Raw genomic sequence first — 19064 nt, 5'->3', positions numbered from 1 at the left:
GTAATTGCCTGGGGAATCACCCCAAAACAGAATCAAACATTGAACATACTTTAGTAGGCCAATCTCTGTAAACTGAGAATCTAGTTCATGCATGTTTCTATTTCTAATCAAGCCTCATTTAGTTGATTATTCAACTGAAAGTAACTGTTGAAAACATCTCTGGTTTAATATCTACCATATCATTTATTCAATCAATTTAGCTAAGCAAATTGAGTTAGTGAACTATGATGAGTAACCTTGCCTGAGACCTGAAGACTTGTGTTGGCTCTCTGAGATAATCTCATCAGAACCCTGTCATTCTGAAGATGGTTCATTAAGGAAATGAGACCTACAGGTATGTGTGTGTGTGTGTGTGTGTGTGTGTGTGTGTGTGTGTGTGTCTGTGTGTTCACCTGGGGTGTTCTTGGGGTGTGAAATCTGAACTCATGCTCATTTTCAGTGCAGTCCCTAGAGCATAAACACTCTTCCCGTTCTCATGAAATATTGAAGAGCCCTCACTCTTGTGGTTTATTGGGGAAGAGATACACACACACACACACACACACACACACACACACACACACACACACACACACACGCACAGGGGAGAGAGAAAACACACACACACACACACACAGGCGATTTACAAACAGGTTAAACACAAGGAGACGGCCAAAAGACTGTGGAAGAGAGCAGTGATGGAGCATTCGGGAATTGTGTAAGGCTGCGTCCCAAATGGAACCCTATTCGCTATATACAGTGAGGGAAAAAAGTATTTGATCCCCTGCTGATTTTGTACGTTTGCCCACTTACAAAGAAATGATCAGTCTATAATTTTAATGGTAGGTTTATTGAATACTTATTTCCCTCATTAAAATGCAAATCAATTTATAACATGTTTGACCTGCGTTTTTCTGGATTTTTTTGGTGTTATTCTGTCTCTCACTGTTCAAATAAACTTACCATTAAAATTATAGACTGATCATTTCTTTGTCAGTGGGCAAACGTACAAAATCAGCAGGGGATCAAATACTTTTTTCCCCTCACTGTAGTACACTACTTTAAACCAGAGCCCTATGGGCCCCGGTCCAAAATAGTGCACTATAAAGGGAACAGGGTGCTATTTATGGATCTGCTTATATTTAACATCTTTCCAGTTTGTTAGAACATGTATAAGGCCTGTTGTTCATGCTTTATATATGTTGACATTCAGACTTAAATGGTTTATACTGTTCATAAATATATAAAACAGTATTTATGGGTAGGCTTACCTGTATTTATGAATAAAATTAGATCTATTTGTCAATTGTTGAAATTAGTTTTCTAGACTGTTGAGACGCACCCCAGGGGCCATATGTACAGTGCAGTATCAAGCTTCTCAACGTAGGAGTGCTGATCTAGGATCAGGTCCCCCCTGTACATGTCTTTTTTTTCATTGTGATCTAAAAGCCTAAACTGATCCTAAATCAGCACTCCTGCTCTGAGATGCTTGGCCCCTGATCATGCAGAATGGCTGTGACATCAGAGCTACCTGCGTCATTGAAGCCAGACCTGTCACCTGACACTGACAGTCCTACACCTGTTGTATTCGGCGCACGTGACAAATAAACGCTGATTTGATTTGATGTGGTAGGCCGTAATTTTAAATAAATATTTGTTCTTAACCGACTTGCCTAGTTAAATAAAAAATGTGCCCGTCCCATCTAGCCTTGTTACCTCTCTGTAATGAGCAGCCATGCTGAGCACACACACACATACATGTAGGTCTCATTTCTTTAATAAACCATCTTCATACTGGTTCTGATGAAGCAGGCAGCTGTAGCTCTCTGGGAGAGATTGATCAAGCAGAGAAAGAGAGGATGGAGAGAGTGATGGAGAGAAGGCAGTGGTAGGCGAGAAAGTCTGTGTGTGGCTGCTGGCCTACATATATGCTCCTGATCCATGTCATTATAAAGCTGGCTGATTCTGAGAGAGATGTACTGTGTGTACTGATGTACTGTGTGTTCTGTTCTGTACAGCTGGAGAAAGACTTCCTCCCCGCCATGGTAATAAACCAACTGCTGAGCAGACAGACAAACAGACAGACAGACAGCCTTTGAAAGATGGGACTGTTTGGTAGTCGGGCTTTACAAACTGAAACCAATGTTAAACACATAGAGGAACCAAATAACGTTTATGCAAAACCACTTTTGTGATTTCAGCAGATGAACAAACTATAAACCACCATGGGGATTTAATGAGTGGGCAAGTCGTGGTGGAAGTACAGCCAGTCTAAAATAATAAGATTGAGACAAGGTCTTTTGTAATCTCTCTTTTGCCCCCCTCCCCCACTCCACTCCTTTCATATTTTTTAATGGTTCCTATTGAACAGAAGACCATAGAGAGAAGCCAGGAAAGACTGGAGGAGATCGAGTCGGAGGATTGGATTTGAACCCATGTCGACTCTCGTATACGTGTACCAGGGTCAGTGGCATTATAATCACTGGACCACACAGGTCACATAATCTTTCTGGCAGGTGCCTTTTTTTTCTTGTTTAGATCATGGATGGATAACTGTGGATATGAAGGTCTTGTCTATATCATGGATGGATGATTGTGGTTCTGAAGGTCTTGTTTAGATCATGGATGGATGACTGTGGTTCTGAAGGTCTTGTTTAGATCATGGATGGATGACTGTGGTTCTGAAGGTCTTGTTAAGATCATGGATGGATGACTGTGGCTCTGAAGGTCTTGTTAAGATCATGGATGGATGACTGTGGCTCTGAAGGTCTTGTTTAGATCATGGATGGATGACTGTGGTTCTGAAGGTCTTGTTTAGATCATGGATGGATGACTGTGGTTCTGAAGGTCTTGTTAAGATCATGGATGGATGACTGTGGTTCTGAAGGTCTTGTTTAGATCATGGAAGGATGACTGTGGTTCTGAAGGTCTTGTTTAGATCATGGATGGATGACTATGGTTCTGAAGGTCTACTGTAGGTGTGTACATCCATTTGTTACCGCCCAGGAACAAAAGTTTCTTGATCCAAATAATCATGGTCTTCAATAAATAAAAATGGAGGACCAGCAATGTATGTTCAAGTGCGGTTACACAAAAAGAGAGAACATCTTAGTGTTTTACTCTTGGATCTACGGTGAGCCATTCAAGCTTTCTGCGATTCATGCTGCTGCACTTAGCAATGTCATGTCATTCAGTCTCAGTTTAAAACAGGCAAGACTTTGATAAGCAAAACATAAAAAGACTCTACCAGAAAAGTATGGATTAATTCCCAAGAGCATCACAGCAATTAGGCAAACAAGCGAGGCAGTCACTAGGCAGTTCATTAACATTCTGCCAGTCAAACATTCATTCTTAGCATGCTCTCAGTCTCCAGTAATAATACTGTTATTCCTTTGTTAAGACAACGGAGGGGTTTTGGATCCCACTTCTGACACCAAAACTATGCTAGCTAGCTTTGGTGAGCAATAAACAAGTGTGTGTTCATTCAGCCGTCTTTATTCCTAACCGAACTTCCTGTGTCCCCTGATGGCAGCATAACCATCTCATTACAGAAGACCAGGAAGTTTGACAGTTTAAAAAAAATCTAAGAACTGAAATCACAGGAATCTTGAAATGGAAACAAGGTAGTGTCATCTGGTAGTAGTGTCATCTGTAGAGAACAGTTTATTCCTCACCAATTCAGGCACATTCTAAGACAACTCGTTTGACCATTATGATTACTAGGGGTCTTTAGCAAGCACTTTAGAGGTCCCAAGTCCAAACTGAACCCCGGCCCCTTACTTAGGCCCTTGTTGATGCCCCCACTAGAAGATTTAAATGGATTGGATCCGTATTTAAACAAACACCTTGGATTAAGGGCTAATGATCCATTTGGAATGAGGCCACCAGGCTCAGCTCCACCACCGTCCTGTTGACTAGTTCACAGCTTCATGTCTTATGATAATATCATATCAACATACCAAACAATATCATCACAGCTAGCACAGAACGTTCCCTAAAGGCTCTCTTTTGGTTGTTTGAAATAACTTTCCCACAATGTTCTTGGAACCAATATCTGTTAGCTGGGATCACATAATATGATATCATGTGCTGCATAATCCAATTTCATCCACAGGTTGGTGGCACCTTAATTGGGGCGGACGGGCTTGTGGTAATGGCAAGAGCGGAATCAGTATGTAAATACATGGTTTGATGCCATTCCATTTGCTCCGTTCCAGCCATTATTATGAGCCGTCCTCCCCTCAACCTCCACTGATTTCATCGTCATACCATTGTAGTCCAGTTGACTATTCACATCCCAGTTAAAGGAGAATGTTCCTATTTCTGAATTAGATCTCTGTTTCTGGTGTAAATGGCATGTTCTAGAAGGGTCCAGTCACTGTTTTGTTTGATTTGTCTTGTTTTCATACGTTTCTCCCAGCCATGATACACTTCCTCATTGCTCGTTGTGCAGTATCAGGGCACATAAAAGACATGAACAAAAGCTCCAAAAACACCCAAATATGTCCTTTTAGAAATTGATTTTCAGTATAGTGATGTAGGTCTTAAGATGTTGTACACGTTACACGTGTCATTCCGAAATGTATCCGCAACATTATAATCCATTTTGGTCGACTTGCACTGTTTCCCCCCTGCAGCTGTGCAGGTTGAGCGTGTCCCTATAGTACACGGACACAGCCCGCGCAGCACAGCTGCTAGAAGAAACGGCTCCAGTCGCACAAAATGGAAGCTAACGTTGTGGATAAAGTTTGGAATGACACCATTTAATGTGTACAACATCTAAAGACCTACATCACTATACTGAAAGTGTGTCCGTTTCTAAAACAACACATTTGGGTATGTTTTGTTCATGTCTTTTGCGTTGCCGATTACTGCACAACGAGCAAGGACGTGTATCACGGCTGGGGTAAGTTTCTCAAAAACAAGCCAAATCACAAAAAAGGTGTCTGAACCCTTCTAGAACATACCATTTACATCACAAATACAGATTTATTTCAGAAATATGAAAATGTGCCTTTTAACTAGTCCAGGACATCATACAGGACCTCGTCTATCAGCACGTCGTTGTTGCCCACGGGTATGTCCTGACACAGCTGCTCCCTGAAGGCCAGAGCGATGGTGTACGGCTTCCCCTTGGGGTGCGTCATACAGCGTTCCAGGTATGTGTCGTAGAAGCCCTCCCCTCGGCCCAGCCGGTTCCCATTCCTGTCAAATCCCAGGCCTGGCATCAAGATCAGGTCAAGACCTCCTGCATGGGAGGAAGACATGGAAATACATGAATGAGGAGGCTTACTAGAATACCTTCTGAACTATTTATTTGATTTTTCAGAGAGCTGATGCCATCTCCCTTATGTGAGCACAATGTATACTTGTTATCTGGGTCAGGGGTTTTACAGCAGTGGTGATATAGGTCTATAGTTAGCCATCTCTATGCATGTTTAAAACAGTATGTCTGATCTTCAAACTGAATTACAATAAATCTTGCTAAACAGTTGCCTTTCCCCTGTATGGTGATCAAAGTACAACACTATGAAAGGATTGGTTGGTTCAAGAACATGAAAGGAGTTCCTTAAAGCTCTAAAACAACACTGTTCATCCTATTTAAAACAGAAAACACTCCACCCCACAAAATAAATGTGGCTAAAAATGCTATTGTTGCTTCGTAGCAGTGAACTGCAGGCCTGCTTCAATACATGCCAGAACTAAAACATGCATTGCCAGTTCTACAGTCTCCAGCATGATCAATTCTTTATAATTCCATCAGACCCAACAAGCTACAGATTCTCTGTGAGGCAAAAGATGGATGGTGTTCGCTGCAAGACTTCACAAGCCCTTCGATGAATATTTCACAACATCCTGGTGTAACCATAGCATTAAGTGCTCGCTGAAAACCCAAAGAAATAACAGATGAGATGTTTCACAGAATCTTTCTTAGAACATCTGATATCAGGGCCCGTATGTATCAATCGTCTCAGGGTAGGAGTGCTGATCTAGAATCAGTTTTGGCTTTAAGATCAAAATGATCAAGATTACATGGACAGGGTGGACCTAATCCTAGATCAGCACTTTATGAATGCTGCAGCAGGTTTCTGGTGATGATGTGGACCTCTCACTTCATTCTGCTCGGTGTAGCCTGAGACTCTAATATCAAAAGCTCTTCCTGTTGTCACGCAACCATGACATTCACTAATCATTTATGCAGATTAAGCAGGGACATTCTGCATACACGTTCCTCACAACAGCAGCAGGTTGTAGATGCTATACTGCTGCGGTCTCTTCTCCGGCCCTCCAGACTGCATGGCAACATTCATCTATTATTGATGCATGTAGCCTACTGTTGTTCACATGACTCATCTGGCATCACATCTACTTTAAATGGCAGTAAGGATGTAATGCTAACAATCGAACCCTGATAGTTAGACACGCACGCTCACACCCACACACACCCTCCCAATGTGTAAATAACACAGAGCCCAATCAAAGGTTTTAATCTACTCCAGTCTTTTCTATTCCTAGCCAATAACAAAGATCTCGAATGAATGTTAAATCACTCACTTTCTGAAGGACATCTACTCCTGCTGTGCCAAAATGCCATTGCTCTCTCTCTCTCTCTCTCTCTCTCTCGCTCTCTCTCTCTCTCTCTCTCCTCCCCCCTATTTCTATATGCTGTGTTCTCTCACTCTCTGCTGTGTCCTCTCTCTCTCCCCCCATCTATCTGCCGTGTTCTCTCTCTCTCTCCCCCCCATCTATCTGCCGTGTTCTCTCTCTCCCCCCATCTATCTGCCGTGTTCTCTCTCTCCCCCCATCTATCTGCCGTGTTCTCTCTCTCTAGCTCTCTGCCGTGTTCTCTCTCTCTCTCCAGCTCTCTGCCGTGTTCTCTCTCTCTCTCCAGCTCTCTGCCGTGTTCTCTCTCTCTCTCCAGCTCTCTGATGTGTTCTCTCTCTCCCCCCAATCTATCTGCCGTGTTCTCTCTCTCTAGCTCTCTGCCGTGTTCTCTCTCTCTCCAGCTCTCTGCCGAGTTCTCTCAAGGTCTCTGCCGTGTTCTCTCCCTCTCTCCAGCTCTCTGCCGTGTTCTCTCCCTCTCTTCAGCTCTCTGCCGTGTTCTCTCTCCAGCTCTCTGCCGTGTTCTCTCCCTCTCTCCAGCTCTCTACCGTGTTCTCTCTCCAGCTCTCTGCCGTGTTCTCTCCCTCTCTCCAGCTCTCTGCCGTGTTCTCTCTCTCTCTCCAGCTCTCTGCCGTGTTCTCTCCCTCTCTCCAGCTCTCTACCGTGTTCTCTCTCTCTCCAGCACTCTGCCGTGTTCTCTCTCTCTCTCCAGCTCTCTGCCGTGTTCTCTCCCTCTCTCCAGCTCTCTGCCGTGTTCTCTCCCTCTCTCCAGCTCTCTAACGTGTTCTCTCTCTCTCCAGCACTCTGCCGTGTTCTCTCTCTCCAGCTCTCTGCCGTGTTCTCTCCCTCTCTCCAGCTCTCTGCCGTGTTCTCTCTCTCTCTCCAGCTCTCTGCCGTGTTCTCTCCCTCTCTCCAGCTCTCTGCCGTGTTCTCTCTCTCTCTCCAGCTCTCTGCCGTGTTCTCTCCCTCTCTCCAGCTCTCTGCCGTGTTCTCTCTCTCTCTCCAGCTCTCTGCCGCGTTCTCTCTCTCTCTCTCCAGCTCTCTGCTGCGTTCTCTCTCTCTCTCTCCAGCTCTCTGCTGCGTTCTCTCTCTCTCTCTCTCTCTCTCTCTCTCCAGCTCTCTGCCGTGTTCTCTCCCTCTCTCCAGCTCTCTGCCGTGTTCTCTCTCTCGAAGTATCTGAACAAGAGGAAAATGCTTTGAAGCCAAGTTTCAGATGCTCAGCAGGACGGCAATCCTTGCAGGTAGCAATTTGTGTTGTGTTGTCCACACACACACACACACACCTCCAGACCTTTGCTTTCTATGCACCCCAGGACAAAGAAATGTTCTTTATGAGGATGGAACTGCTGTTATGAAAAAAGGGGGAAATAATATGGTCTAAACCCTTCTGTCAGCTACTGGGAATACTCAAGGTACTTGGAATAAAGTGCCCTTCTTGTTGCTATGTGAAAACGATGACGATAATCAAAGCTAATCTGATGGCACGGCAAGACAGACCCCCCCCCATCTCTTCTCATGTATTTACATTTGCTTTGCATTATGGTCTATCGGTAGTTTCCTTGACAACAGCCATGATAGGTTCATGAGAGGTATTCAAGGCTGCAGGACTGAGTCAGAGTGGAGAGAAATTCATCAAACCAGCTGTTCACTGTCAGAGGGAGCCCTAAACTGAAGACGTGATTGGTTGGTAAACAGAGACTATAGAAAGTCTACACCCCCTTCAACTTTTTTCACATTTTCTTGCGTTTTTAAGTGGGACTGAAATAGATTTAACTGTATTATTTTTATGTCACATTGAATAGAAAATTATATATTTTTTTACAAATTAATAAAAATTAAACAACAAATAGTAACTGCAAAAGTATTCACCCTCTTTGTTTAGGCAAACCTAAATTAGTTCAGAAGTATTTGGCTTAACAAATCACATAAGGACTCCCTCTGTGTGAAATAACAAGGGTTGACATGATTTTTTAATGACTATCCTTTCCTCTGTCCCCCATACATACAGTGAGGGAAAAAGGTATTTGATCCCCTGCTGATTTTGTACGTTTGCCCACTGACAAAGAAATGATCAGTCTATAATTTTAATAGTAGGTTTATTTGAACTGTGAGAGACAGAATAACAACAAAAAAATCCAGTAAAACGCATTTAAAAAATGTTATAAATTGATTTGCATTTTAATGAGGGAAATAAGTATTTGACCCCTCTGCAAAACATGACTTAGTACTTGGTGGCAAAACCCTTGTTGGCAATCACAGAGGTCAGATGTTTCTTGTAGTTGGCCACCAGGTTTGCACATATCTCAGGAGGGATTTTTGTCCCACTCCTCTTTGCAGATCTTCTCCAAGTCATTAAGGTTTCGAGGCTGACGTTAGGCAACTCGAACCTTCAGCTCCCTCTACAGATTTTCTATGGGATTAAGGTCTGGACACTGGCAAGGCCACTCCAGGACCTTAATGTGCTTCTTCTTGAGCCACTCCTTTGTTGCCTTGGCCGTGTGTTTTGGGTCATTGTCATGCTGGAATACCCATCCACGACCCATTTTCAATGCCCTGGCTGAGGGAAGGAGGTTCTCACCCAAGATTTGATAGTACATGGCCCCGTCCATCGTCCCTTTGATGCGGTGAAGTTGTCCTGTCCCCTTAGCAGAAAAACACCCCCAAAGTATAATATTTCCACCTCCATGTTTGATGGTGGGGATGGTGTTCTTGGGGTCATAGGCAGCATTCCTCCACCTCCAAACACGGGGGTTATGAGTTGATACCAAATAGCTCCATTTTGGTCTCACCTGAACACAACACTTTCACCCAGTTGTCCTCTGAATCATTCAGATGTTCATTGGCAAACTTCAGACGGGCATGTATATGTGCTTTCTTGAGCAAGGGGACCTTGCGGGCGCTGCAGGATTTCAGTCCTTCACGGCGTAGTGTGTTACCAAATGTTTTCTTGGTGACTATGGTCCCAGCTGCCTTGAGATCATTGACAAGATCCTCCTGTGTAGTTCTGGGCTGATTCCTCACTGTTCTCATGATCATTGCAACTCCACGAGGTGAGATCTTGCATGGAGCCCCAGGCCGAGGGAGATTGACAGTTCTTTTGTGTTTCTTCCATTTGCGAATAATCGCACCAACTGTTGTCACCTTCTCACCAAGCTGCTTGGCAATGGTCTTGTAGCCCACTCCAGCCTTGTGTAGGTCTACAATCTTGTCCCTGACATCCTTGGAGAGCTCTTTGGTCTTGGCCATGGTGGAGAGTTTGGAATCTGATTGATTGATTGCTTCTGTGGACAGGTGTCTTATATACAGGTTACAAGCTGAGATTAGGAGCACTCCCTTTAAGAGTGTGCTCCTAATTTCAGCTCCTTACCTGTATAAAAGACACCTGGGAGACAGAAATCTTTATGATTGAGAGGGGGTCAAATACTTATTTCAAATACTTATTTCCCTTATTTCCCTTCCCCTGGATTTCTTTGTTGTTATTCTGTCTCTCACAGTTCAAATAAACCTACCATTAAAATTATAGACTGATAATTTCTTTGTCAGTGGGCAAACGTACAAAATCAGCAGGGGATCAAATACTTTTCCCCCCTCACTGTATAACATATGTAAGGTCCCTCAGTCAAATATTGAATTTCTAGCACAGATTCAACTACAAAGACCAGGGAGCTTTTTCGAAAGCCTCATAACAGAGGGCAGTGATTGGTAGATGGCTAACAATAACAAATTAAACATTGAATATATCTTTAAGCATGGTCAAGGTAATAATGATGCAGTGGATGATGTATTAAACCACCCAGACACATCAACGATGAAGTCATCCTTCTGAACTGAGCTGCAGGACAGGAAGGAAACTGCTCAGTGATGTCACCATGAGGCCATCGGTGATTTTAAAACAGCTAGAGTTCAATGGCTGTGATGGGAGAAAACTGAGGATGGATCAACAACATTGTAGTGACTCCACAATAATGACCTAAACGACAGAGTGAAAACAAGAATATAAATCAAATCACATTTATTTGTCACATACACATGGCTGCCTTTCTAAGGTCTTCGAAAGCCAAGTCAACAAACAGATTACTGGCCCTTTCGAATCCCACCGCACCTTCTCCGCTATGCAATCTGGTTTCAGAGCTGGTCATGGGTGCACCTCAGCCACGCTCAAGGTCCTAAACGATATCGTAACCGCCATCGATAAGAAACAATACTGTGCAGCCGTATTCATTGACCTGGTCAAGGTTTTCGACTCTGTCAATCACCACATCCTCATCGGCAGACTCAATAGCTTTGGTTTCTCAAATGATTGCCTCGCCTGGTTCACCAACTACTTCTCTGATAGAGTTCAATGTGTCAAATCGGACGGCCTGATGTCCGGGCCTCTGGCAGTCTCTATGGGGGTGCCACAGGGTTCAATTCTTGGGCCAACTCTCTTCTCTGTATACATCAATAATGTCGCTCTTGCTGCTGGTGAGTCTCTGATCCACCTCTACGCAGACGACTCCATTCTGTATACTTCTGGCCCTTATTTGGACACTGTGTTAACAACCCTCCAGACGAGCTTCAATGCCATACAACTCTCCTTCTGTGACCTCCAACTGCTCTTAAATACAAGTAAAACTAAATGCATGCTCTTCAACCGATCGCTGCCTGCACCTGTCCGCCCGTCTAGCATCACTACTCTGGACGGTTCTGACTTAGAATATTTGGACAACTACAAATACCTAGGTGTCTGGTTAGACTGTAAACTCTCCTTCCAGACTCACATCAAACATCTCCAATCCAAAGTTAAATCTAGAATTGGCTTCCTATTTCGCAACAAAGCATCCTTCACTCATGCTGCCAAACATACCCTTGTAAAACTGACCATCCTACTGATCCTCGACTTCGGCGATGTCATTTACAAAATAGCCTCCAATACCCTACTCAATAAATTGGATGTAGTCTATCACAGTGCCATCCGTTTTGTCACCAAAGCCCCATATACTACCCACCACTGCGACCTGTACGCTCTCGTTGGCTGGCACTCGCTTCATACTCGTCGCCAAACCCACTGGCTCCAGGTCATCTACAAGACCCTGCTAGGTAAAGTCCCCCCTTATCTCAGCTCACTGGTCACCATAGCAGCACCCACCTGTAGCACGCGCTCCAGCAGGTATATATCTCTGGTCACCCCCAAAGCCAATTCCTCCTTTGGCCGCCTCTCCTTCCAGTTCTCTGCTGCCAATGACTGGAACGAACTTCAAAAATCTCTGAAACTGGAAACACTTATCTCCCTCACTAGCTTTAAGCACCAGCTGTCAGAGCAGCTCACAGATCACTGCACCTGTACATAGCCCATCTATAATTTAGCCCAAACAACTACCTCTTCCCCTACTGTATTTATTTATTTAGCTCCTTTGCACCCCATTATTTCTACTTTCTTCCACTACAAATCTACCATTCCAGTCTTTTACTTGCTATATTGTATTTACTTTGCCACCATGGCTTTTTTTTCCCTTTACCTCCCTTATCTCACATTGTATATAGACTTATTTTTCTACTGTATTATTGACTGTATGTTTGTTTTACTCCATGTGTAACTCTGTGTTGTTATATGTGTCGAACTGCTTTGCTTTATCTTGGCCAGGTCGCAATTGTAAATGAGAACATGTTCTCAACTTGCCTACCTGGTTAAATAAAGGTGAACTAAAAAAAAATGGTTAGCAGGTGTTAATGCAAGTGTAGCGAAATGCTTGTGCTTCTAGTTCCGACCATGCAGTAATATCTAACAAGTAATATAACCTAACAATTTCACAACAACTACCTTATACACACAAGTGCAAAGGAATGAATACGAATATGTACATAATAATATATAAATGAGTGATGGCCGAACGGCATAGGCAAGATGCAGTTGACATATGAGATGAGTAATGTAGAGTAAGTAAACATTATATATATATATATATATATATATATATATATATATATATATATATATATATATATATATATATATATATATATATATATATATATATATATATATATATATATAAAGTGGCTAGTGATAAATTGATTACATCAATTTTTCCATTATTAAAGTGGCTGTTGTTGAGTCAGTGTGTTGGCAGCAGCCACTCAATGTTAGTGATGGCTGTTTAACAGTCTGATGGCCTTGAGATTGAAAAACAGCTTCTGTCTCTCGGTCCCCGCTTTGATGCACCTGTACTGACCTCACCTTCTGGATGATAGCGGGGTGAACAGGCAGTGGCTCGGGTGGTTGTTGTCCTTGATGATCTTTTTGGCCTTCCTGTGACATCGGGTGGTGTAGGTGTCCTGGAGGGCAGGTAGTTTGCACCCGGTGATGCGTTGTGCAGACCTCACTACCCTCTGGAGAGCCTTCCGGTTATGGGCGGAGCAGCTGCCGTACCAGGTGGTGATACAGCCCGACAGGATGCTCTCGATTGTGCATCTGTAAAAGTTTGTGAGTGTTTTGGTGACAAGCCGAATTTCTTCAGCCTCCTGAGGTTGAAGTGGCGCTGTTGTGCCTTCTTCACCACGCTGTCTGTGTGGGTGGACCATTTCAGTTTGTCCGTGATGTGTATGCCGAGGAACTTAAAACTCTCCACCGTCTCCAATACTGTCCCGACAATGTAGATTGGGGGCTGCTCCCTCTGCTGTTTCCTGAAGTCCACGATCATCTCCTTTGTTTTGTTGACATTGAGTGTGAGGTTATTTTCCTGACACCACACTCCGAGGGCCCTCACCTCCTCCCTGTAGGCCGTCTCGTCGTTGTTGGTAATCAAGGCCACCACTGTAGTGTCGGCTGCAAACTTGATGATTGAGTTGGATGTGTGCATGGCCACGCAGTCGTGGGTGAACAGAGAGTACAGGAGAGGGCTGAGAACATACCCTTGTGGGGACCCAGTGTTGAGGATCAGCGGGGTGGAGATGTTGTTACCTACCCTCACCACCTGGGGGCGGCCCGTCAGGAAGTCCAGGACCCAGTTGCACAGGGCAGGGTTGAGACCCAGGGTCTCTAGCTTAATGATGAGTTTGGAGGGTACTATGGTGTTAAATGCTGAGCTGTAATCGATGAACAGCATTCTTATATAGGTATTCCAATTGTCCAGATGGGTTAGGGCAGTGTGCAGTGTGATGGCGATTGCGTCGTCTGTGGACCTATTGGGGCGGTAAGCAAATTGGAGTGGGTCTAGGGTGTCAGGTAGGGTGGAGGTGATATGGTCCTTGACTAGTCTCTCAAAGCACTTCATGATGACGGATGTGAGTGCTACAGGGCAGTAGTCATTTAGCTCAGTTACCTTAGCTTTCTTGGGAACAGGAACAATGGTGGCCCTCTTGAATCATGTGGGGACAGCAGACTGGAATAAGGATTGATTAAATATGTCTGTAAACACACCAGCCAGCTGGTCTGCGCATGCTCTGAGGACGCGGCCCGGTATGCCGTCTGGGCCTACAGCCTTGCAAGGGTTAACACGTTTAAATGTTTTACTCACGTTGGCTACAGTGAAGGAGAGCCCGCAGGTTTTGGTAGCGGGCCGTGTCAGTGGCTCTGTATTGTCCTCAAAGCGAGCAAAAAAGTTGTTTAGTCTGTCTGGGAGCAAGGCATCGTGATCCGCAACGGGGCTGATTTTTCTTTTGTAGTCGGTGATTGACTGTAGACCCTGCCACATACCTCTCGTGTCTGAGCCGTTGAATTGCGACTCCACTTTGTCTCTGTACTGACGCTTAGCTTGTTTGATTGCCTTGCGGAGGGAATAGCTACACTGTTTGTATTCGGTCATGTTTCCGGTCACCTTGCCCTGATTAAAAGCAGTGGTTCAGAATACATGCATAAGTATGCAACAAGGCACTAAAGTAATACTTTAAAAAAAACAAGGCAAAGAAATGCAAAGCCTTATGCCAAATCCAACGCAACACATCACTGAGTAACTGCCTCCTTATTTTCAAGCATGGTGGTGGCTGCATCATGCATCATTTACACCAGACACTGGGAGAGGAATTCACCTTTCAACAGGACAATAACCTACAACACAAAGCCAAATCTACTGGAGTTGCTTACCAAGAACACAGTGAATGTTCCTTTGGCCAAGTTACAGTCTTGACTTAAAATCTGCTTGAAAATATATGGCAAGACTTGAAAATTGCTGTCTAGCCATGATCCCCAACACCTTGACAGATCCTGAAGAATTTTCAAAAGAATAATGGGCTAATATTGCACAATACAGGGTTGCAAAGCTCTTAGAGACTTACCCAAGAAGACTGACCGCTGAAATCGCTGCCAAATGCGTTTCTGACATGTATTGACACAGAGGGGTAAATACTTATCTAATCAAGGTGTATTAGGGTTTTATTTTTCATTCATCTTTAAAAGTGTTTGAATTTTTTCTTCCACTTTGACATGAGTATTTTGTGAAGATTGTTGACAAAAAATAAAAATGTAATCCATTTTTATCCCACTTTGGAATGCAACAAAATGTGAAAAAAGTTAAAGGGAGTGTAGACTTTCTATAGTCACCAACGCCAAAAGAAGTGAACCTGTTTACTAGTGAACCCGGTTACTAGTGAACCCGGTTACTAGTGAACCGGTTACAAGTGAACCCGGTTACAAGTGAACCCGGTTACAAGTGAACCCGGTTACTAGTGAACCCGGTTACTAGTGAACCCGGTTACAAGTGAACCCGGTTACTAGTGAACCCGGTTACAAGTGAACCCGGTTACTAGTGAACCCGGTTACAAGTGAACCCGGTTACTAGTGAACCCGGTTACAAGTGAACCCGGTTACTAGTGAACCCGGTTACAAGTGAACCCGGTTACTAGTGAACCCGGTTACAAGTGAACCCGGTTACAAGTGAACCCGGTTACTAGTGAACCCGGTTACAAGTGAACCCGGTTACTAGTGAACCCGGTTACAAGTGAACCCGGTTACTTGAGCTGGTGAGTGGAGTGCATGAGGCGAGTGAGAGCGATAATTAGAATTGACACAGGTTATTGCCAGACAGGAGTGAATTCATACATATGTAACCGGTGTGAAATGGCTAGCTAGTTATAGCGGGGTGCGCGCTAATAGCGTTTCAATCGGTGACATCACTCGCTCTGAGACCTTGAAGTAGTTGTTCCCCTTGCTCTGCAAGGGCTGCGGCTTTTGTGGAGCGATGGGTGGCTGTTGCCGATGTGTGCAGAGGGTCCCTGGTTCGAGCCCAGGTAGGGGCGAGGAGAGGGACGGAAGCAATACTGTTACACATACACAATGAAGGAGCGTGGTTATGACCAGTTTGGTTCCAGAAGTCATGATGACATTATTTGCACAGCTCAAATAGACTCAGAGAATACACAACAAACACATTTCCTCCCCAGGCGTTGGTATTTCATATCCTATCCAATGATTAAAACTGTGACGGTCTGGATTAAAATAGTTGAGGTTGACAGAGGAAAAAATAAGTATTCACCATCCAAGAGATTACAGTGCTAATAACCGTTATCAATATGATCTTTCTTATTATACAGCAGCAGCAGAGTTGATTGCAATAGAATTATGCAACGTCACCAATGATTCACAGTGCTTATTTGGTGCTCAGGGTAAATGTTACCAGATCTAGGATCAGTTTATCCTCCCCCTAACCAATGATTAACCTTTAGGGGGTAAATGACCTTGGATCAGTGTTGGGGCAATTCCATCCATCCCCTTGCATAGTATTTCGATTAAGTGTCACATGACAGGTGTGTGGCCAGACGTAAGATTGTTATTGCAGGAGACTACCATTTTGATCTCGATGATGGTACTATACCACCATCTTGTGGACGAAACCAAAACAGGAACTTTTGTCTGACACTAATATGATGTCACATGTTGGAGACCATCCCAAATGGCACCCTTTCCCCTAAATAGTGCACTACTTCTGAACAGGGCCCATAGGGGAACAAAGATTAACTGTGTATAAGGGAAGAAAGATGAACATTGCAAGGCCATGCCAGGATTTAGGTAATTCAAACAAATAGGTCATAAGTGTGTTATGATACACACAGCTGGTAACATACAACAGGCAAACTAAAGTACAATGTGTCAAGACACACTGTGAGGATCGTATCACCATAGGGCACCCTGTGTGTGTGTAAATGTTTTCCAACCTACCAGGCCCACAAATTCCTGACAAGTCACCAGAATGTCCTGACAAGGTAGGAAAACAGTCAGGACTTTTTTCATGTCCTGAATTTGTTAACATTTTATTTTACGCTTAAGGGTTAGGTTTAAGAGTTAGGTTTAGGTTAGGCATTTGGGTTTGAGTTAGGTTAAAGGTTATGGGTTAGGGAAACTAGGATTTTGATTGGGAATACATTTTTACTCCCCAAAAAGTAAAAAATGAATCATGAAAACTGAGCTCTGTGTGTGTGTGTGTGGCCCTATGTGCGTACTGAAAGAAGGTACCATTACGCTTACCTGACTCGGTAGGATATAAAGGATATTTTGTTGTTGTGTAAAACCAATAAAGAGATCACAGAAAAATAGAATAGGTTCTCACACAAAGTGGACAGACTCCAATATCTTCTTCTTTGTGATTTTTTTCTTTATTTATTCTTGCAGCAGCAGGGCAAAAAGCTTGTGTGTGTGTGTGTAGGTTAACACTAACCTGTCTCCAAGGCCTCCTCTCTGGTGTTGTCGTTGGCGGCAGGCTGTCTGATGTTCCAAGAAGTCAGAGGCAGTGACATCATATCCTCCATGCTGGTGAGCTTCACCATGTCCATGTGGTTACTGGTGCCCTGGGTCAAGTACTTGGGCATAAAGCAGGTCTTACCGTGCTTAAACAAGTCCTGAATTATCTCCTCGGTTCTCACCTCGTCATGCAGGCTGAGGAACACAGCGATGCGCTCACAGCTAGCATAGTTGGGGTGCTTGAAGAGCTGGTTGAGAGGAGAGTATAAACGGGTCAGTGTAGGCATAGTTTTTCTATTTTCCTGTCATTTACGGAGCAAATTACATCAAAAATTGTATGAAAAATAACCATTCAAAAGGTGCTGTTAGGTTTGATGAAAGTAATTAGGTATGAGGTGTGAGAGTGGTAATTATATGATTACAGCATTAAGGTACTGCCACTTTAACACTCTAGGAGACAGTACGGCCTATGAAAACCATGTGAGGTCACCAACTGGAGACATCTGACAAACGAATTGTTTGAGTTATTTGATTATTTTAAAAGCAATATCATCTATCTGTTAGTAAAAGGCAAGTTACATATAATTGAAAGCATTCATGGCTAGGTGTCTTCTGCTTGCAGGTATTGACAATACTAAACACAAAAGTAGCTATAGAGAGCAATAGTAATGGAATGTTTTTGGAGGCACCAACTCCACCCTGGTTCACACTAAATCAGGCTTTGGTTCCACAGGCTGTCGAGCCACGCACCCAGGTGCTGATGGGGAGGGCTCCAGGGGTCCTCGGGAGTGGGCTGGGGGTCCATGGCCGGGTTGGGTAAGACCCCCTAGGGGGGCCAACACCCCCCCCACCTGGGATCCACCACAAGGGGGCGCCACTGGTCGTTTTAGGACATTTTTAACCACGGGCACCAGGGAACCATTGTACAAAGCCTGTGGGGAAATTAATGGAATTTTTGGGATAAACGCCAAAAATAAGGTATGTGGTAAACACAGGCTTAGGAGGTCTTATATGTATGTTCTATGAGATCATCTCCATCAGCTAACATTACTTTGTGATTTTCAAAAAAAAGAATCTGAAAAAGCACATGAAAGGCTTCATAATTCATAAAGGTCATGTTAACTGACTGATATCTCATAGAGCAAAACATACCAGATATCCTAATGCAACATTCAAATGAACTGGGAACTCGGAAATCTCAGACTTCTGTGAAAAAAAACAAAAAAAATTGACTGGAATTATTTTTTGAAAGGTCAACTGGGAATTCCAAGTTCGAAACTCTGGCATCTTCCTAGAGCTCCGAATTTCCGAAATGAAGACCACCAACTTCGTGATTGACCTCGTTTTTTTCCAAGTTCCCATTTGTCGTGAAAGCACGACAAATGGGACAAATTTCGACATTTATCCCAGAACCCCATTTTTTCCGCATTCAATTTCCCATTGGAATGGCTGATGAATTTATTTATTTTAATAATAAATGCACTAGCACATTGTAAATGTGATACCCAGTTTTTTGTTACATGATTGTTCATATCTCACTGCAGTTACCTTTTGCGAAATGACTCGAGACTGGCGAAGTTTCTCTTGATCGTCCAACGCAGCTACTCGTTTCTTTATTTCTCTCCTCATAGCTTGTTTGGCTGCACGCAAGGCGGCCATGCTGGCTAATGTAAAACTCGTGTTGCAATGTGTGTGAGTTCAGAGAAAGCAGCAAGTTAGGCTGGCCTTGAAATGAGCAAATTCTACATTTGGATTGGACTCAGCTAGCCACGTAATTGATTTGCCAATCAATCATTAAACGGACTGCAAAAACATAATAATCATCTATATG

At 43.7% G+C, this 19064-nt stretch overlaps 1 protein-coding gene across 1 annotated transcript; it reads right to left on the bottom strand.

Annotated features, from left to right (window-relative positions):
- Window positions 1-2509: 2509 nt before the first annotated feature.
- On the bottom strand, window positions 2510-18989 carry LOC115203449 (5-formyltetrahydrofolate cyclo-ligase). Its single transcript, XM_029768136.1, has 3 exons — window positions 18782-18989; window positions 17211-17481; window positions 2510-5227 (listed from the first exon to the last, which is right to left on the bottom strand). The coding sequence occupies exons 1-3, from the start codon at window positions 18890-18892 to the stop codon at window positions 5001-5003; spliced, it is 609 nt and encodes a 202-aa protein (XP_029623996.1). The 5' UTR covers window positions 18893-18989; the 3' UTR covers window positions 2510-5000.
- Window positions 18990-19064: the final 75 nt, after the last annotated feature.

The sequence above is a fragment of the Salmo trutta genome, chromosome 12 (genome assembly GCF_901001165.1).
Source record: "Salmo trutta chromosome 12, fSalTru1.1, whole genome shotgun sequence".
Classification (NCBI taxonomy): Eukaryota; Metazoa; Chordata; class Actinopteri; order Salmoniformes; family Salmonidae; genus Salmo; species Salmo trutta.
This window is presented reverse-complemented; position numbering and strand designations above follow the sequence as displayed.

Excerpts from the sequence above, each read along its gene's own strand:
- LOC115203449 (XM_029768136.1), bottom strand. The coding sequence starts at position 18,892 with ATGGCCGCCTTGCGTGCAGCCAAACAAGCTATGAGGAGAGAAATAAAG. Across the intron at positions 17,482-18,781 it reads CTCGAGTCATTTCGCAAAAG|CTCTTCAAGCACCCCAACTA; the intron begins GTAACTGCAGTG and ends CCTCTCAACCAG. Across the intron at positions 5,228-17,210 it reads AGAGGAGGCCTTGGAGACAG|GAGGTCTTGACCTGATCTTG; the intron begins GTTAGTGTTAAC and ends CCTCCCATGCAG.